The sequence below is a fragment of the Bos grunniens genome, chromosome 9 (assembly GCF_055505025.1).
Source record: "Bos grunniens cultivar Pamir isolate PY7600 chromosome 9, Bosgru_T2T1.0, whole genome shotgun sequence".
Classification (NCBI taxonomy): Eukaryota; Metazoa; Chordata; class Mammalia; order Artiodactyla; family Bovidae; genus Bos; species Bos grunniens.
This window is the reverse complement of record NC_141173.1, coordinates 95,537,060-95,553,762: the sequence shown is the minus strand read 5'-3', so window position 1 is coordinate 95,553,762 and position 16,703 is coordinate 95,537,060. Positions and strand designations below refer to the sequence as shown.

Sequence of the window (16,703 nt, the reverse complement as noted above, 5' to 3'; positions counted from 1 at the left end):
CTGGTCAAGGAATCAGATCTCTCAGGATCTGATTGCAGGATCACAACCAAAGATCCTGCAAGCCACAACCAAGATCAAAGATCTCGCATGCCATAACTAAGACCAGGAGCAGCCAAATAGATAAATAAATAAGTAGTTTTTAAAAATGGTAAATTTTATTATCTTATATATGTTAGGTGCTCAGTCATGTCCAACTCTTTGCAATCTCATGGGCTGTAACCCAGCAGGCTCCTCTGTCCATGGGGTTCTCCCAGCAAGAGAATCCCACTGGAGTGGGCTGCCATTCCCTTCTCCAGGGGATCTTCCTGGCCCGAAGATTGAACCCGGGTCTCCTGCATTGCAGGCAGATTCTTTACCATCTGAGCAACCTGGGAAGCCCTATCTTATGTATATTTCATCACAATTTGTAAAAACCTCCAAAACCTCAATTTAGAAATCCTCTCCCTCAAGAGAGCCATCTTCAAAGCCCAGCTCCAAGTCAGAGCTGTCTGGGAGAAATTCCAAGCCCTGCAGGGACAGGTCCCGAGTTTCATCCAGCCGAGGCCACTCGTCATCTGGCCGGGAAGGTCGGGCGCCGGGGCCACCATGAGTCACCAGCACACACAATGGTTCATTCAGAGATGGTGCCAGGCGTGTTCTGCGTTGGAATTTCTCTGTTTGCTCAGCCTAAGAGTTCTCTCCCCAGCCAGGTATGAGGGATCTCAACCGTGGGTGCCTACACACCATCCTCCCTCTTGACTGCGGGTCCGGGATACCCTCAGATCTATGAACAGAGGACCTGGGAGCCGATGCTTCCCCACCTGTGAAGTCAGCAGCTGTGGCTGGAGGAGTCCGAGCCCCCCGCCCCTTACCAGCGAGCTCAGAATCCTGAATACCTGGATCCACCAGGTATCTGTCTCCTCCCTGCCGAGAACACAAGCGCCGTGAAGGCAGCGGTGTGCTGGCTACTTTCACCAGCTTCCGGGAGCCGGCTGAGCACAGCGCATCCCAATTCCATCCTGGCCTGAAACCACCCACGGTGGATACACTTACATGACGGAACCTGACAAACACAAACCGTCAGGGATTCCCCACCAGAGAGCCGGACGCCAAATAATGACCGGCCCACCACTGGGTGTAAGAGTTAAATTATTAAGACGATGACCAGCCCACCACTGGGTATAAGAGTTAAATTATTAAGACTGATGGCCGTTTCCTTTCAAGACTTGCTAGAGAATACTGCATTTTCTGAATCTCAAAGGACTCCTAAAGACTGTCAAAGGTCCCCCTCCGGGGACAGTCCATCGTGTAGTGACTGCCCAAAGAAGTCAGCCGCGGCTGACTACCACCAGGGGTCACAGACCCAAGGCACTTAGCCTGGGCCCCACGCCTAGTTCTCCCTGAGGGAACCCTGCAGGACAGCCCTTCACACCCACTCAGTAGCCAAGTTCAGTCCATGTTCATTTTCTCACGTATTAATAAAAATCTTCAGAACTATGTAAGATAGAGATGAGGCAGTTTTCCTGCTTTTAGAGGTGTGAAAACAGCCCTCAAGATATTGAATGAACTAAGAAGGTCAGTCTGTCGAGAAGCTGAAATTAGACTTGAGGAGGGCTGTGTGGTGGAAAGCTTACAGGACTGTCAAGTACAGCTTTACAGGCTGTGCACTGCCCAACTCCAGGAAACACAGTTCAACGGAGACCTCAATGTATTCAACCCCCAAGGCTATGAAATAGGGAGGCCTTGAGAGCTTAGGGGAAAGGGGAGTTAAATCCCTATAATCATTGGGATAAATTCTTTTTATAACAACACTCTCACTTTCTATGCCTTGTATTGTGTATGGGTCAGCAAGCCTGACTCTCATATCCATACATGACTACTGGAAAAACCACAGCTTTGACTATATGAACCTTCCTATATTCATTGGAAGGACTGATGCTGAAGCTCCAATACTTTGGCCATCTGATGCAAAGAGCCGACTCATTGGAAAAGACCCTGATGCTGGGAAAGATTGAAGACAAGAGGAGAAAGGGGCGACAGAGGATGAGATGATTGGATGGCATCACCGACTCAATGGACATGAGTTTGAGCAAGCTCTTGGGAGATGGTGAATGACAGGGAAGCCTGGTGTGCTGCAGACCATGGGGTCACAAAGAGTCGAACATGACTGAGTGGCTGAACAACAATAGGAAGCCCCAACTCCAGGGCTTATTGTCCCCTTCCTGCTAGCATTTCAGAGAGGAAGGAGGGACTCTGAGCTCTCCATGGAAATCTACAAACTTGTGAACATTTCTTAATTTCTAACATAAAAGGCTGTGTTCACTTAGGTAGACTGAAACTGAACAACTGCCCCAAGTTAATTAAGAACCTGAGCGGAAGTCTCTCTCTCTGTACAGAGACCTTCAGTCTAAAAGAGTCAAAACAGGGCCCACCTCCCACTCGGTCTGGTCATCCTGGTGGCAGGTGAAAGCTGGAATTTCACTCTGTACTGCCAGCACCCTCAACAGGTGGGGAAGAAACAAAACACATCGTAGTTCTGGGATAGGGACTTGCAGACGGAAAAGAAAATCAAGTTCAAGCCAAACATTCCTCAGCGTAACCGAAGAGAACTGGAAAAACTCGATGACAAGGCCCAGTCCTTCCATCCTTCAGACTCTTGTTCAGTCGCTCAATCATGTCTGACCGACTCGTTTTGTGACCCCATGGACTGTAGCCCGCCAGGCTCCTCTGTCCATGGGATTCCCCAGGCAGGATTACTGGAGTGGGTTGCCATGTCCTCCTCCAGGGCATCTTCCCGACCCAGGGATGGAACCCGAGTCTCCTGCATTGATAGGCGGGTTCTTTACCACTGAGCCACCAGGGAAGCCCACATCCTTCAGATATCCTGGGCACTCTCAGAAATGTGTTGAGAAAGGCCAGATAATCCTGACGTTCCAAGTGAGACACACTCTCACTACACTCAGGGAGCCTTCACAGGCCCCCCTGGAAGGTGACACAGGCAGGCAGGGCTGGGGGTGTTCAGAGGACATCAAACATGGCTGGGGACCAGGGGCTGTGCTCGCTACCCCCTCGGGGGGAGGAGCAGGTGGGTGAAGGGCCACAGGCAGGGAAGAGGGCCTTGTCTGGGGCAGCACTGGGAGCTGGTCACCTCTCTCCACTCCCTGCCCTGGGATGAGCCTCCCGTAGCCAGGCACCCACAGACACCCTGGCTCACTCGGACACTGTCCGTGGGGGCTGCAAGCCTTCCCAGTCAGGACCAGTTTCCTAGAGCTGATCTCCAACCTCAGCCCAGGAAGACAAGCTTTCCCCTGGGATACAGGCAAGGTACCACTTCCCTGGTCTTGGAACCTTAGCCTTTCTGCCCCTTTCAGGACAGAACAGCCTAGTTGGTGAAGGCAGCCCCTGATGCCATAAAAAAAGGAGTTTAAAACCTAGTCACAGGTTCAAGGGGCTTCCCTTGTGGCTCAGCTGGTAAAGAATCAGCCTGCAATGTAGGAGACCTGGGTTCAATCCCTGGGTTGGGAAGATCTCCTGGAAAAGGGAAAGGCTACCCACTCCAGTATTCTGGCCTGGAGAATTCCATGGACTGTAAAGTCCATGGGGTCGCAAAGGGTTGGACACGACTGAGCAACTTTCACTTTCACAGGTTCAAGAGGGAGGGGGCACATGTATACCCGTGGCTGATTCACATTGCTGTATGGCAGAAACCAACACAACATTGCAAAGCAATTATCCTCCCATTAAAAATAAGTACATTTAAATTTTTAAAAAACCCACTTGCCACTTAAGGACTGCCCCACTTTCGGCAAGTCACCGATGCGAAATGAACCATTAATTTACGCACAAGAAAAATATTGCCAATCATAATTGTAAAATGCCAACAACTGTAACATATCTGAAACACCCAGATGTTACAATATAAAAAAATGTGTCATGGAATAGAGGAATTACAACTCTTAAGCTTTCTAACAGTTCCAGTTCCTACCTCAAGTTGTTGGGAGAGCTGAGTTAATAAATTAAAACACTTAAAACTGGGCCCAGCACAGAGTAAGCACCACATAAGGTCAGCTGTCATCTTCACATCCTCGTGATTGAGGAAAGGCCGCAGGAATTTTTTATAACCTCGGGAAAAAAAAAAATCATGGCAAGGGAAAAAAAAAAACCTACAGAAACCCTTGGCAGGCAGCACATCTTCATGGAAAAAAAGTGTTTAGAGGCCGCTAGATCCAGGTTTGAATTCTAGCTGAGCTTCTTAGGCAAGTGATTTTTACCCTCTGAGTCTGTTTCCTTTACTGAAAAGGAGAATAAAAGGAGAATAAAGACACGGTATCACGTTGGCTTGTTTTTAGGATTAAAGAAGCTAATGTACACTTAGCCACTGGCACAAAACAGACATTTAATACATGCATTTTTTCATGTGGGTACTGAGTGTTTTTCCTAAACACTGTTTGGAGATGATCACCATCATAGTTCAGAGGAGAAAAAAAAAAACCACCCGACTAAAGAAAAAAGAGCCAGAAAAGTAATGGCAAACAACTGTGCTATTCTGTCTGCTGTGAAAATCCTCAGACCAGGGAACACAGCTGCTGTGTGGATGTGGAGATGAAAGCAGCTGCTGTGTGGATGTAGGCTTGGGAAGAGCCTGCGTTTGAGCAGCTCACAGCCTGATCTGGTCTTGGCCCCATAAGTCACCAGAGACACTGGGCAGGGACAGTGTAAATCAGACGGCAGAGAGGGGAGGAAGGAGGGGGTTGCTGAGCCCCGACATCGCATCAGGGCTCCTGCGAGGCCCAGGAGTGCAGAGGTGACCGAGCGGCCTCACGGGAAGACTGTGACTCCCCAGAGGCAGCCGGGTCGACGGTTCAGCCCCTCGCGTCTTACACTGAGCAAGGATGCCCTCGCGTTCCTGTGAGTCCTCTGCCCTTTCCAGTCGGATCATGTGGCCCAGTTCTGGAACTCTTTTCCTTGCTCTCACTCACACCCACCCTCAGTGCCCAATGGTCAGGCGCTGGTGGCTTTTCTCTCCTTGCCAATGATGCCCCATCCCAGCTCCACTCTGTCAAGACACACTCAGCAGGTCCAGGGGCTTCTGACCTCTGACCTCCACCCCCTTCTAGAATACAGATCCCCTGTAAAACAACACACCAGCCCCTGGGGAGATGCCCCTGCCCTCCCAGACCAGGCTGGAAGACCTGAGATCCTGGCAGGCACCCAGAGAAGGTCTGTGCCCACTCTGTGCCCAGGGTGGGAAGGAGTGCCAACAGGGGAGGACCAGGCTGCTCTCACCTCGACCTCTGCCCTAGCCTGGAGGAGCCGGCTCAGGGAAATAAAGAAACATTTTAAAAGAGGGTAGCAGCTGAAATAAAACGACTAAATCCCACAGCCTCTCCAAACTCACATAAGAGAAGCTCTGCCCGACACTAGAAGTCTATAGCCCCGAGCGTGTGACAGCTGCCGCCCTCCACGCGGGTACTCACCGGACTTCAGCCTGAGCTCCCCCAGGCAGCCGTAAGCATCGATGAGCTTCCCATACTGGCCTTTAATGACCTCCTTTTCTTCCGGGGCTGCGGGAGAAACACAGCACAGAGCATCAGCCAAACCTCCTGGTGGAGTTCATTCACTGCAGCTTCCGATGCGGCTCCCACCCACTCGGCAAAGAAAACGCAGAGTCAGTAACTCGGCCCCAAGTCATCTGTGTGGAGGCTTGTGGATCGGAAGATCGCCGAGCTCCAGGGACTGAGACCTTCCCACCTGCTGTCTGAAAGCTCCGGCAGCGTCCCAGGGAGGGCTGCAGAGGCGGAGGGGAGTCCCTGGCCGGTGGAGGTGCTGGGTTTGAGGCGGGAGCAGGTGTCTCAGGCCGGCCCCATCCCTCGGTACTGCAGCCCACGTGCTCAGAAACAGCACTGAGTCATCGCTCCCCGATGGGGAGGACCTTCCTTCCTAGGTATTGTCCACCAGAGGCCGCGTCGTGCAAGTGCCCACCCGCCCCCTGGGGACCTGCTAACACACAAGGGCTGAGCAGGAGGCCTGGGTGAGCCTGGTGCTCCACGTCCGGGGCCAGTGAATCCCAAGGCAGGCTGATGAGCAGAGGTCCCTGGGGTCTTCAGAGTTACTAGAAACACCCAGGACTACACCCAGCCTATGAGAAGCAGAAGAAGAAAACCTGGCAGAGGGAAAAACCAGGAAAAGGAAGGAGCCCTTAACCTTGACAGTAATACCACAGACACCACTGGAGGTGCCACTGGCTCTTACAGGGGCCAGGCCTTTGTGCCCTTTTCTCAGAAGAACATTTCTAAATGCATAGAACAAAACACAAACACAGATGAATCCTTAAATAAGGACCCCGCAAACTCTCACTTTTCACTTTCATGCATTGGCGAAGGAAAATGGCAACCCACTCCAGTGTTCTTGCCTGGAAAATCCCAGGGACGGTGGAGCCTGGTGGGCTGCCGTCTACGGGGTCGCGCAGAGTCGGACACGACTGAAGCGACTTAGCAGCAGCAGCAGCAAATACCATTAGGGCGACTTCCTATGGAAGCAAAAACTCAGCCTCAACTGAATTCATCTAATACAAGGGCTCTCCATCTGAGGCGACAGAGGAAAAAGCCTGGCAGACACCACAGCTTCATAGATAGGTTTTGGGGGGCTCTGTATCTCTAAAAAGTGAAAGTGAAAGTCGCTCAGTCGTGTCTGACTCTTTGTGACCCCATGGATTGTACACAGTCCATGGAATTCTCCAGGCCAGAATACTGGAGTGGGTAGCCTATCCCTTCTCCAGCGGATCTTCCCAACCCAGGAATCAAACCCAGGTCTCCCGCGTTGTAGGCGGATTCTTTACCAACTGAGCTACCAGGAAAGCCCTATAATCTCTAAAATTGTATGCAAAATTTTTGATGTATATTTTTATGAGACTGGGATCGTAATTTTCATCAGAATCTTCAAGGAGCTCTAAGGTTAAGAACCAGTTTAATAAATGACATTTTCCTCCAAAATTCACATGACTTTTTCTAATCAGGGTTTTTTGCTGGGGGAGGAGGGAGCAGAGTAATCTAAAGGTAATTACCCAAAGCCGGGGCTTCCCTGGTGGCTCAGCAGCGAAGAATCCATCTGCCAATGCAGGAGACTTGGGTTCAATACCTGGGTTGGGAAGATCCACTGGAGAAGGGAATGGCTACCTACTCCAGTATTCTTGCCTGGAGAATCCCATGGACAGAGGAGCCTGGCAGGCTACAGTCCATGGGGTTGCAAAGCAGCCACTAAACAAGTGTATATAAGTCAGTCCCAACCTCCCAATTCACTGCACCCTCCCTCGTGTCCACATCCTCTCCCTTCAAAACTAGCAATCGCATCCCTCCAATCCCTGCTTCCATCTTCACATCTCATCCTCTCTCCCTCTCCCGCCTCCTTCTTCCATCTGTTAAGGACCATTGTGAGTACACGGGGCCCCTGGATCATCCCCAACAATCTCCTATCCCAAGGCCCTTAGCTTAATCACAAGTGCAAGGCCCCTTCTGCCACACGTGGGAACCGTCACAGGAAGTGGGCATCAGGATGGGGGCACTGAGGGGCCCACAGATGGGCATGACCCACTTCCTGGAGCCCGCGGGTCTTTGCCCCCACAATGATGACAATGAGGAGGACGAGGCAGCCTTCCTGCCCACCCTGGTCTGCTCCCCAAAGAGATGAAGGCCTCCTCCATCCAGGTGATGACGAGTCCGCCGTTCAGGGACAAGCCTGCTGCCACGTGCCTACGGAGCCCTTCTGGAAGTGGCCTGCCCCCTACTCTAGGGCAGGTGAAGCCTGTGAAATCCCATCCCTGCAGGAGGAAGCGAATTGCCCCCTGCAGGCCTGTTCAGGGCCACACGTGGTGTCTCCTGGTCTAAAGAGAGAGAGGTAAACAGGCAGCTTCCAGTCCTCACTACAGTGGACACGTTGATCAATGCAAGAGCATAATTCTGACTCACACACAAAAATCGTATTTCAACCCGCAAAGCTTTACAAAGCCTTAGCACAGAACCCTGAAGCCAGAGTATCATCTGGGTCTCACCCTGTTGACCCTAAAATGAGGAAGTCTTTGTGCCTTTATGTCCCTCTACAAACAGTCCTGACCAAACAAACAAAACCCTGGGAAACTGCCAGCCAAAGGAGCCTGGTCAGATCCACACTTCAGAGGTGGGAACGGGACAGCAGGAGAAGCTGTGGAAACAGACCCGACCCCTTGCCCCGCTGGTCACAGAAGACAAGCACACACAGCCGGTCCCCCTGCGCTGGGAAAATTAAACAACACAAATTTTAAAAAGGCTTCTCATCTTATTTTAAAAACAAACAAGCACAGCACCAACAGGCCACCTTGTCCCATTCGAATCCTGTAAATGATCAACTCCTTAATACAGAATCAGCACCATCATCCCTGGCTTTCACACAAGGCACCTCACGGACGGCCACAACCTGACTGCATGTGCCAGGCTTGGGAGAAGATGCTTTTCCTCCATCGCAAACAGACCAACTGTAAACAAACTGGGGGGCTTAAAACATCAAAACTTTCTCAGCTCTTGAGTCTGGAGGCTGGAAGTCTGGAAGGAAGGTGTCAGCCGGCCACCACCCTCTGAAGGCTCCAGGGAGGGTCCTCCCCTCCTCGTCCTGGCTGGTGGTGGCCATCAACCTGGACCTTCTTTGGCCTGCAGCTGTGTCCCTCCAACCCCTGCCTCTTTCATCACGTGGCCATCTTTTCCCTGTGTGGCTCTGGGTCTCTCTCCTCTTGCAAGGACACCCATCACATCAGATTGGGGGCCCACCCTACTCCAGGATGACCGCATCTCAACCTAATTACACAAAGGACCCTATGTCCAAACATGGTCCCATTCTGAAGTATTGGAAGTTAGGACTTGCATGTATCTTTTGGGGAACACAGCTGAACCCATAAGATTCAGTAACCTTTTCCTTCCATGAGCCAGCCCTGTTAAAAGTCCAGACTCTCTGCAAAGCATCCCTCCTTTTCTCCAGGCCTTCCCCTCCAAGGCTCCTTCCCATCCCTGTGATGTGTAAGCGGGACACGTCCCAGCCTGGGAGACAGGGCCTCCTCACTGCGCCCCCAGGACCCCCAGAGGCCTGGCCTCCCAGGCAACCTGTTGCAAAACCACCCGACACCACCGCTTGCCCCAGATAACCGTATTTCCTCACTTTGTGTCAAAGGAAGAAAAAATCCGTTTTGCTCTTAAAAGGGAGTTCACAAACCAAAAGCCTCAGGCAGGTAATGAAGGAACGAAGCTGCAGGAAGGTGACCCAAGGATATACGCACCTTCTAATGGGGACACATGGTCCGTTTCTGCCCACTGCCCCCAGGAGGTCAGACCAGCCTGGGTACCAGCGAGTTTCCAGTTTTTTGAGAGAAATAGGGCACTTCTGATTTCTCAGTCTTGGCAACCAACCCAGGTTTATTTTAAGCTCTGTGTGGGCTGCACACACCTCTGCAGACTGTATTTGGTCTGCCCATTGGCAACTTCTGTCCTTCCTTACTTAATGTCTCAAAAATAGAATTTTCCCGTCTTCCACGCTTTTGTTTGTTGCATTTCTGGAGGGTTAGTCCATGTGAGAATGTTTTTGCTTCCCCATACTCACCGCCCCTCGAACCCCGACCATCGGCTACGACTTTCCAGGAAGTCCTCCCCTTTGTCCTCATCCACCTCTTGCCCTGGGATTTAGCCATTCGTTCCAGTGAGCGTGTATCTGAGGGCCGGCTAGGCACAGGGACCCAGCAGGGACCTGAACAGACCCAAACCCATCCACCCCAGAGGCAGCCGAGGCAGGCGCGGGGCCTCGGCAAAGAAGGGACATGTGTCATGAACGGATGAGTGACGACAGTGGAAGCCAACCCGCTGGGGGTAGGAGGCAGGAGCAGCGGCCCCGACAAGGCTGTCACAAAGGTGGTGGAGCGGCAGCGCCTACTTGGGGCCAGGAACCACACAAGCTTCCTGCCAAGGGGGACAGACGCGATCAGCAGCACAATGCAGACAGCGACGTGAGCCAAGAAGAAAAAGCGAACAAGGAAGAGGGGTGGGAAGCGGGGGAATGAGGACTCTCACATGGTGCAGTTTGGCAAGGTCTCACTGCAGGGGCAATCTGTGAAAGCAGATGAAGGAAAAGAGGGAGATGGCTGAGTGGAGGGCCGGGGAGCACTGTGGGCCCAGAAGAGCATGTGCAAAGGTCCTGGGGCTGCAGCATTCCTGGAATATGCAGGATCAGTGAGGTCAGCGAGTCTGACAGAGGGGATGGAGCCAGGGACACGCTGAGAAGCACTGTCTTGGTCATACCAAGACTTGGGCTTTCGTGCTGAGCCAGAGGGAGGCACTGAGGGGTTTGGGGGATCACTATGGCTGCTCGGTTGAAAACAAATCCAGGAGGGGCAAGAGGAAGGCAAGGAGACCAGTTAGGAGGCGCTACAATGATCCTGCAGAGAGGATGCTTGGAGTGGGGTGGGGTGGGGGGGCGGCTGGAGGTGCTGGGAACACGCACATACCACACACACGCACTCACTTTATTATTATTGAAACTTGCAAAGAAAAGCAGAGTAGTGTAATAACTTTATGTGCCCACCAGCTCTGACTGGTATCTATTCACACTCAAGCTTACTTCATTCGTATCTCCCATCTGAGAGGGTAACAGGCAGGAAGGCCAGGGGTCTCCAAACGGAGAAAACAGGCTGCAAGTGTCTCTCAAAGTTCTGTGTTGCTATGACGACACCTGGTTCCACCTGAATTTCACATTTCTCAAACCTTGAGCTACCCAATGCGTTTTTCTTATGGAAATGTTTTTCTTAAATTATGTTAATGAAACTATGTATTTGCTTGGGAATTTGCCTTTCTTCAAAATGGTTCCACCTAAGACTAACTTTTTTTCTTTTCTCAAACCTTGCGCTGATAATAGCTCAACAAACCAGTATTCATATCAATTGTTTTATGGCTGGGGGATGACAGACCTCCAGCCATCCTATCTGAAAAATGCATATTGTGGGAGAGGGGCCTGGTGAAACTCCCTCAGCCTTGACGTGTCTCTCTTATCTGATTAATAGCTTTCTAACAGACATAAAGCAGCTTGCTAAAACTAGCAAGGGGGGCACTCTCCATCCCCCTTCTGATGTCTGTGTCAGAAGCTTTCTCTGTCCCCTTTCCACTTTAATACAACTCTGCTACACAAAAGCTCTTGAGTGATCAAGCCTGGTCCCTGGTCCCAAAGCTAAACCTTCTTCAGAGATCATGAATCTGACATTATTCACCGTAAGCTATCACATCCCATCTCAGACACCTCACATCAGTCTCATTGTGTGGGCTCAGACAATAAGCAACAATCAGTGTCAGGAGTTTAAAAACAAAAAAAAAAACCATCCTAACCCCACTAAATCAGAAACTCTGGCCTTGAGACCCAGAAATCTGTTTTCATGAGTCTTCCACTTGAGAACCACTGTCTAAGATAATATTCCAATTCCAGACTTCATATTGTTCTATCTATAAATATTTCAGTAAGAATCTCTAACAGATGAGGCTTCCTTTTAAAAATACACCACAATACCATGATCATATCTTTAAAAATGTAACCATAATTCCTTAACGTCATCAAATACCTGCATATACGTCAAAGGCAAATGCAAAAGGCTTTATGGACGGACCGGACGTGGGACATGAGCGAAGGACAGGTTTCAAGGATAATGCTGAACAGCCGACAGGATGGTGTGACCATCACCCCTGGCGTCCATGGAGACTGATCAGCCATCTGTCATGGAGTCAGACCGGCCCCGGTAAAGACTTTGAGGATGCAGTTGTGCCAGCTGCAGTCACACAGGCATATCGGCTGAAGATACAAACTGGACACCCCTGGCCAACAGAAGCTTCTTAAAATCACAGACTCAGGGAGATCGCCTTCAGAGGGCGTGGAGGGGGACAGGGTGCTTAAAGGTCTGGGAGACAGAGGAGAAGCCAGAAAGATACAAGGAAAAGGTGCAGTGCTTGGTGTCAGGAGCCAGGGGAGAGTGTGTCAAGGAGGCGAGACGGTCAGCGAGGAGGTCCCACGCTGCCGAGTCCCATCCCAGCAGGACTGAGCGCTCATCCTTCGAGTTACACACAGAGGTGAGCCAGGGGAAAAGCAGCTTCCGTAAAGATGAGGGGCAGAATCCTGAATGGGGAGGACGAGGCAAAAATAGAGGCTGGGAGTAGGAGCAGTTCCTTGAGAAATTCATCTGTGTGTGTGTGTGCACGTGTGTGTGTGTAGAAATGGGGGGCTGGGAGCAGAAAGTGGGGTCTAAAAGTTGCCCTAAGAAGAGGAGTTAACACGAGTTTGCACGCTGGCAGAACTGATCCACGGGAGGTAAAGGCTGCTGGAGGGGAGAGAAGGGGCCCACTGATCGGACGCGGTCATGACCCTGACTTGTGAGTGGGGGGCCACATGAACAAAGAGTCCGTCCAAGGCGACAAGAGAGCGGAAGGACTGGGGCAGAGGCGGTGGGGCTTCAGGGGCGGTGGGGCTGCCGGGGCGCAGGCCGCGGGTGGAAACGCTCTCCTGGTGCCTCCGGCTTTCTCTGTGAACTGAGAAGCAAAGCGTCTGCTCAAAGCCCCGCGGAGGCGGAGGCTCGAAGGAGCTTCAGCGAGAAGGGCCTTCGGGGGAGGCGGGAGGGTGAGCCGACATAGGAACTTACCTGGAGGCCCCGCTTGGGCCTGGGGACCCCAAAGAGGGGTCCACTGCCAGCGTGACGGTGGGTCCGCTCCAGAGACGTCCCGCCACATGGAGGCAGGTCCAGGCGAGGACAGGAGGACCTGCTCAGCGGTTCCCCAGGGGAGTAGGGCGGGCAAGTGAGGGGCAGGGGTGGAGGGGGAGGGATGCGGAGCGAAGGTGGGTAAGGGGGTGGGGAAGGCATTGGAAAAGGAGGCAGGTTCACCTCCTGTCCTGCTGGTGGGAATGTAAGTTGGTGCAGCCACTATGGAGAACAGAATGGAGGTTCCTTAAAAAGCTAAAAAGAGAGTTGCCATAGAATCCAGCAGTCTCACTCCTGGGCATATATCCAGACAGAACTGTAATTCAAAAAGATACATGCACCCCTGTGTCACAGCTGCATTGTTCACAATAGCCAAGATGTGGAAACAGCCTAATGTCCAGCAAGAGATGAATGGATAAACATTCTGGATAAATGAAAATATATATTCGTTCATCATTCATTTCTTCGGTCGCTAAGTTATGTTTGACTCTTGTGACTCCATGGACTGTATGTAGCCCGCCAGGCTCCTCTGTCCATAGAATTTTCCAAGCAAGAATACCAGACTGGGTTGCCATTCCCTTCTCCAGGGGATCTTCCTGACTCAGGGATCAAACCTGCGTCTCCTGCTTTGGCAAGAGGATTCTTTACCACTGAGCCATCAGGTAAAGAATGATGGCTTTACCTGATACACATACATACACACATACACAAATAGAATACTACTCAGCCATAAATAAGAAGGAAACAATGCCATTTTCAGCAACACGGATGGATCTAGATTATCATACAAAGTGAAGTAAGTCAGAAAGAGAAAGACGAATGCCATATGTACGATAGCACTCATATCGGCAACCTAAAATGTGATACCTGGGCTTCCCTGATGGTCCAGTGGTTAAGAATATGTCTTGAAATGCAGGGGACACTGGTTTGACCCCTACTCCAGGAAGATCTCACATGCTGTGGGGCAACAAAACCCATGCACTACTGAAGCTCGCGCTGCCCGAGCCCATACTCTGCAACAGAAGAAGCCACCGCAGTGAAAGCCTGTGCTGCAGCTAGAGGGTAGGCCCCACATGCCGCAACTAGAAAAAGCCGGCGCTCACCCTGTGTTGCTCAGTCACTCAGCCATGTTTGACTCTTTGCAACCCCGTGGACTGCAGCATGCCAGGCTTCCCTGACCTTCACTATCTCCCAGAGTTTGCTCAAACTCATGCCCATTGAATTGGTGATGCCACCTAACCATCTCATCCTCAACTGCCCCCTTCTCCTGCCCTCAATCTTTCCCAGTATCAGGGTCTTTTCCAATGAGTCGGCTCTTTGTATCAAGAGGCCAGAGTGTTGGAGCTTCAACTTCAGCATCAGTCTTTCCAGTGAATATTCAAGGTTGATTTCCTTTAGGATGGACTAGTTTGATCCCCTTGCTGTCACAAGGGACTCTCCAGAGTCTTCTCCAACACCACAATTTGAAAGCATCAGTTTTTCGGTGCTTAGCCTTCTTTAGGCTCCAACTCCCACATCTGTACATGACTATGGGAAAAACCACAGCTTTGACTATACAGACCTTTGTCAGCAAAGTGATGTCTCTGCTTTATAATATGCTGTCTAGGTTTGTCATAGTTTTTCTTCCAAGGAGCAAGTGTCTTGGAATTTCATGGCTACACTCACTGTCCACAGTGATTCTGGAGCCCAAGAAAATAAAGTCTGCCACTGTTTCCATTTTTTTTCCTGTCTATTTACCATGAAGTGATTGGTTCAGATGCCATGACCTAGTTTTTCGCATGTTGAGTTTTAAGGCAGTTTTTTTCACTCTCCTCTTTCTTCTTCATCAAGAGGCTCTTTCGTTCCTCTTTGCTTTCTGTCATTAGCGTGGTATCATCTGCATATCTGAGGTTATTGATATTTCTCCTGGCAATCTTGATTATGGCTTGTGCTTCAGCCAGCTCAACATTTCACATGATGTGCTATGCGTAGAAGTTAAATAAGCAGGGTGACAATATACAGCCGTGACGTACTCCTTTCCCAATTTTGAACCCAGTCCATTGTTCCATGTCCAGTTCCAACTGTTGCTTCTTGACCTGCATACAGTTTTCTCAGGAGGCAGGTGAGGTGGTCTGGTATTCCCATCTCTTCTAAGAACTTTCCACAGTTTGTTGTGATCCACAGAGTCAAAAGCTTTAGTGTAATCAATGAAGCAGAAGTAGATGTTTTTCTGGAATTCCCTTGATTTTTGTATGACCCAGCAGATGTTAGCAATTTGATCTCTGGTTCCTCTGCCTTTTCTAAATCTAGCTTTAACATCTGGAAGTTCTCGGTTCACGTACTGTTGAAGCCTAGCCTGAAGGATTTTGAGCATTACCTTGCTAGCATGTGAAATGAGCTTAATTGTGCAGTAGTTTGAACATTCTTTTGCATTGCCTTTCTATGGGATAGGAATGAAAACTGACCTTTTCCAGTTCTGTGGCCACTGCTAAGTTTTCCAAATTTGCTGACATATTGAGTGCAGCACTTTTAACAGCATCATCTTTTATTATTTTAAATAACTCAGCTGGAATTCCATCCCCTCCACTAGCTTTGTTTGTAGTGATGCTTTCTAAGATCTTTTTTGTATAGTTCTATGTATTTATTCTTGCCACTTCTTCTTAATATCTTCTGCTTCTGTTAGGTCCGTACCGTTTCTGTCCTTTATTGTGCCCATCTTTGCATGAAATGTTCCCTTGGTATCTCCAATTTTCTTGAAGAGATTTCTAGTCTTTCCCATTCTATTGTTTTCCTCTATTTCTTTGCATTGTTCAGTTAAGAAGGTCTTCTTATCTCTCCTTGCTGTTCTCTGGAACTCTACATTCAATTGGATATGTCTTTCCCTTTCTCCCATGCTTTTTGCTGCTCTTCTTTCCTCAGCTATTTGTAAGGCCTCCTCAGATAACCACTTTATCTTCTTGCATTTCTTTTTTTTGGGATGGTTTTGGTCACTGCCTCCTATACAATGTTATGAACCTCTGTCCATAGTTCTTCAGGCACTCTACCAGATCTAATCCCTTAAATCTATTTGTCACTTCCACTGTATAATCATAAGGATTCGATTTAGGTCATACCTGAATAGTCTAGTAGTTTTCCCTATTTTCTTCAATTTAAGCCTGAATTTTGCAATAAGGAGTCCATGATCTGAGCCACAGGCAGCTCCATGTCTTTGCTGACTGTATTAAGGTTTTCCATCTTTGGCTGCAAAGAATATAATCAATCTGATTTCAGTATTGACCATCTGGTGATGTCTGTGGGTGGAGTTGTCTCTTGTGTTCTTGGAAGAGGATGTTTGCTATGACCAGTGTGTTCTCTTGGCAAAACTCTGTCAGCCTTTGCCCTGATTCATTCTGTACTCCAAGGCCAAACTTGCCTATTACTCCAGGTATCTCTTGACTTCCTACTTTTACATTCCAGTCCCCTATGATGAAAAGGACATCTTTTTTTGGTGTTAGTTCTAGAAGAAGTTGTAGGTCTTCATAGAATTGTACAGCTTCAGCTTCTTCAGCATTAGGGGTTGGGGCATAGACTTGGATTAGTGTGATGTTGAATGGTTTGCCTTGGAAACAAACTGAGATCATTTTGGCATTTTTTAGATTGCTCCCAAGTACTGCATTTTGGACTCTTGTTGACCATGAGGGCTACTCCATTTCTTCTAAGGAATTCTTGCCCACAGTAGTAGATATAATGGTCATCTGGATTACATTCGCCTATTCCCATCCATTTTAGTTCACTGATTCCTAAAATGTTGATGTTCACTCTTGCTATCTCCTGCTTGAACACATCCAATTTACCTTGATTCATGGACCTAACATTCCAGCTGGATCATGGAAAAAGCAAGAGACTTCCAGAAAAACATCTATTTCTGCTTTATTGATTATGCCAAAGCCTTTGACTGTGTGGATCACAATAAACTGTGGAAAATTCTTCAAGAGATGGGAATACCAGACCACCTGACCTGCCT

General features: G+C 49.6%; 1 protein-coding gene across 4 annotated transcripts in view; it reads right to left on the bottom strand.

The window, feature by feature from the left end:
- SYNJ2 (synaptojanin 2) overlaps positions 1-16,703 on the bottom strand; it is a 110,952-nt gene that overhangs the window by 65,536 nt on the left and 28,713 nt on the right. For all 4 annotated transcript variants that reach the window (XM_086318559.1, XM_086318560.1, XM_086318563.1 and 1 more), the window contains exon 2: positions 5,457-5,543. In XM_086318559.1, the coding sequence (XP_086174685.1) occupies positions 5,457-5,543 (87 nt within the window). The remainder of the gene's footprint in view (positions 1-5,456; positions 5,544-16,703) is intronic.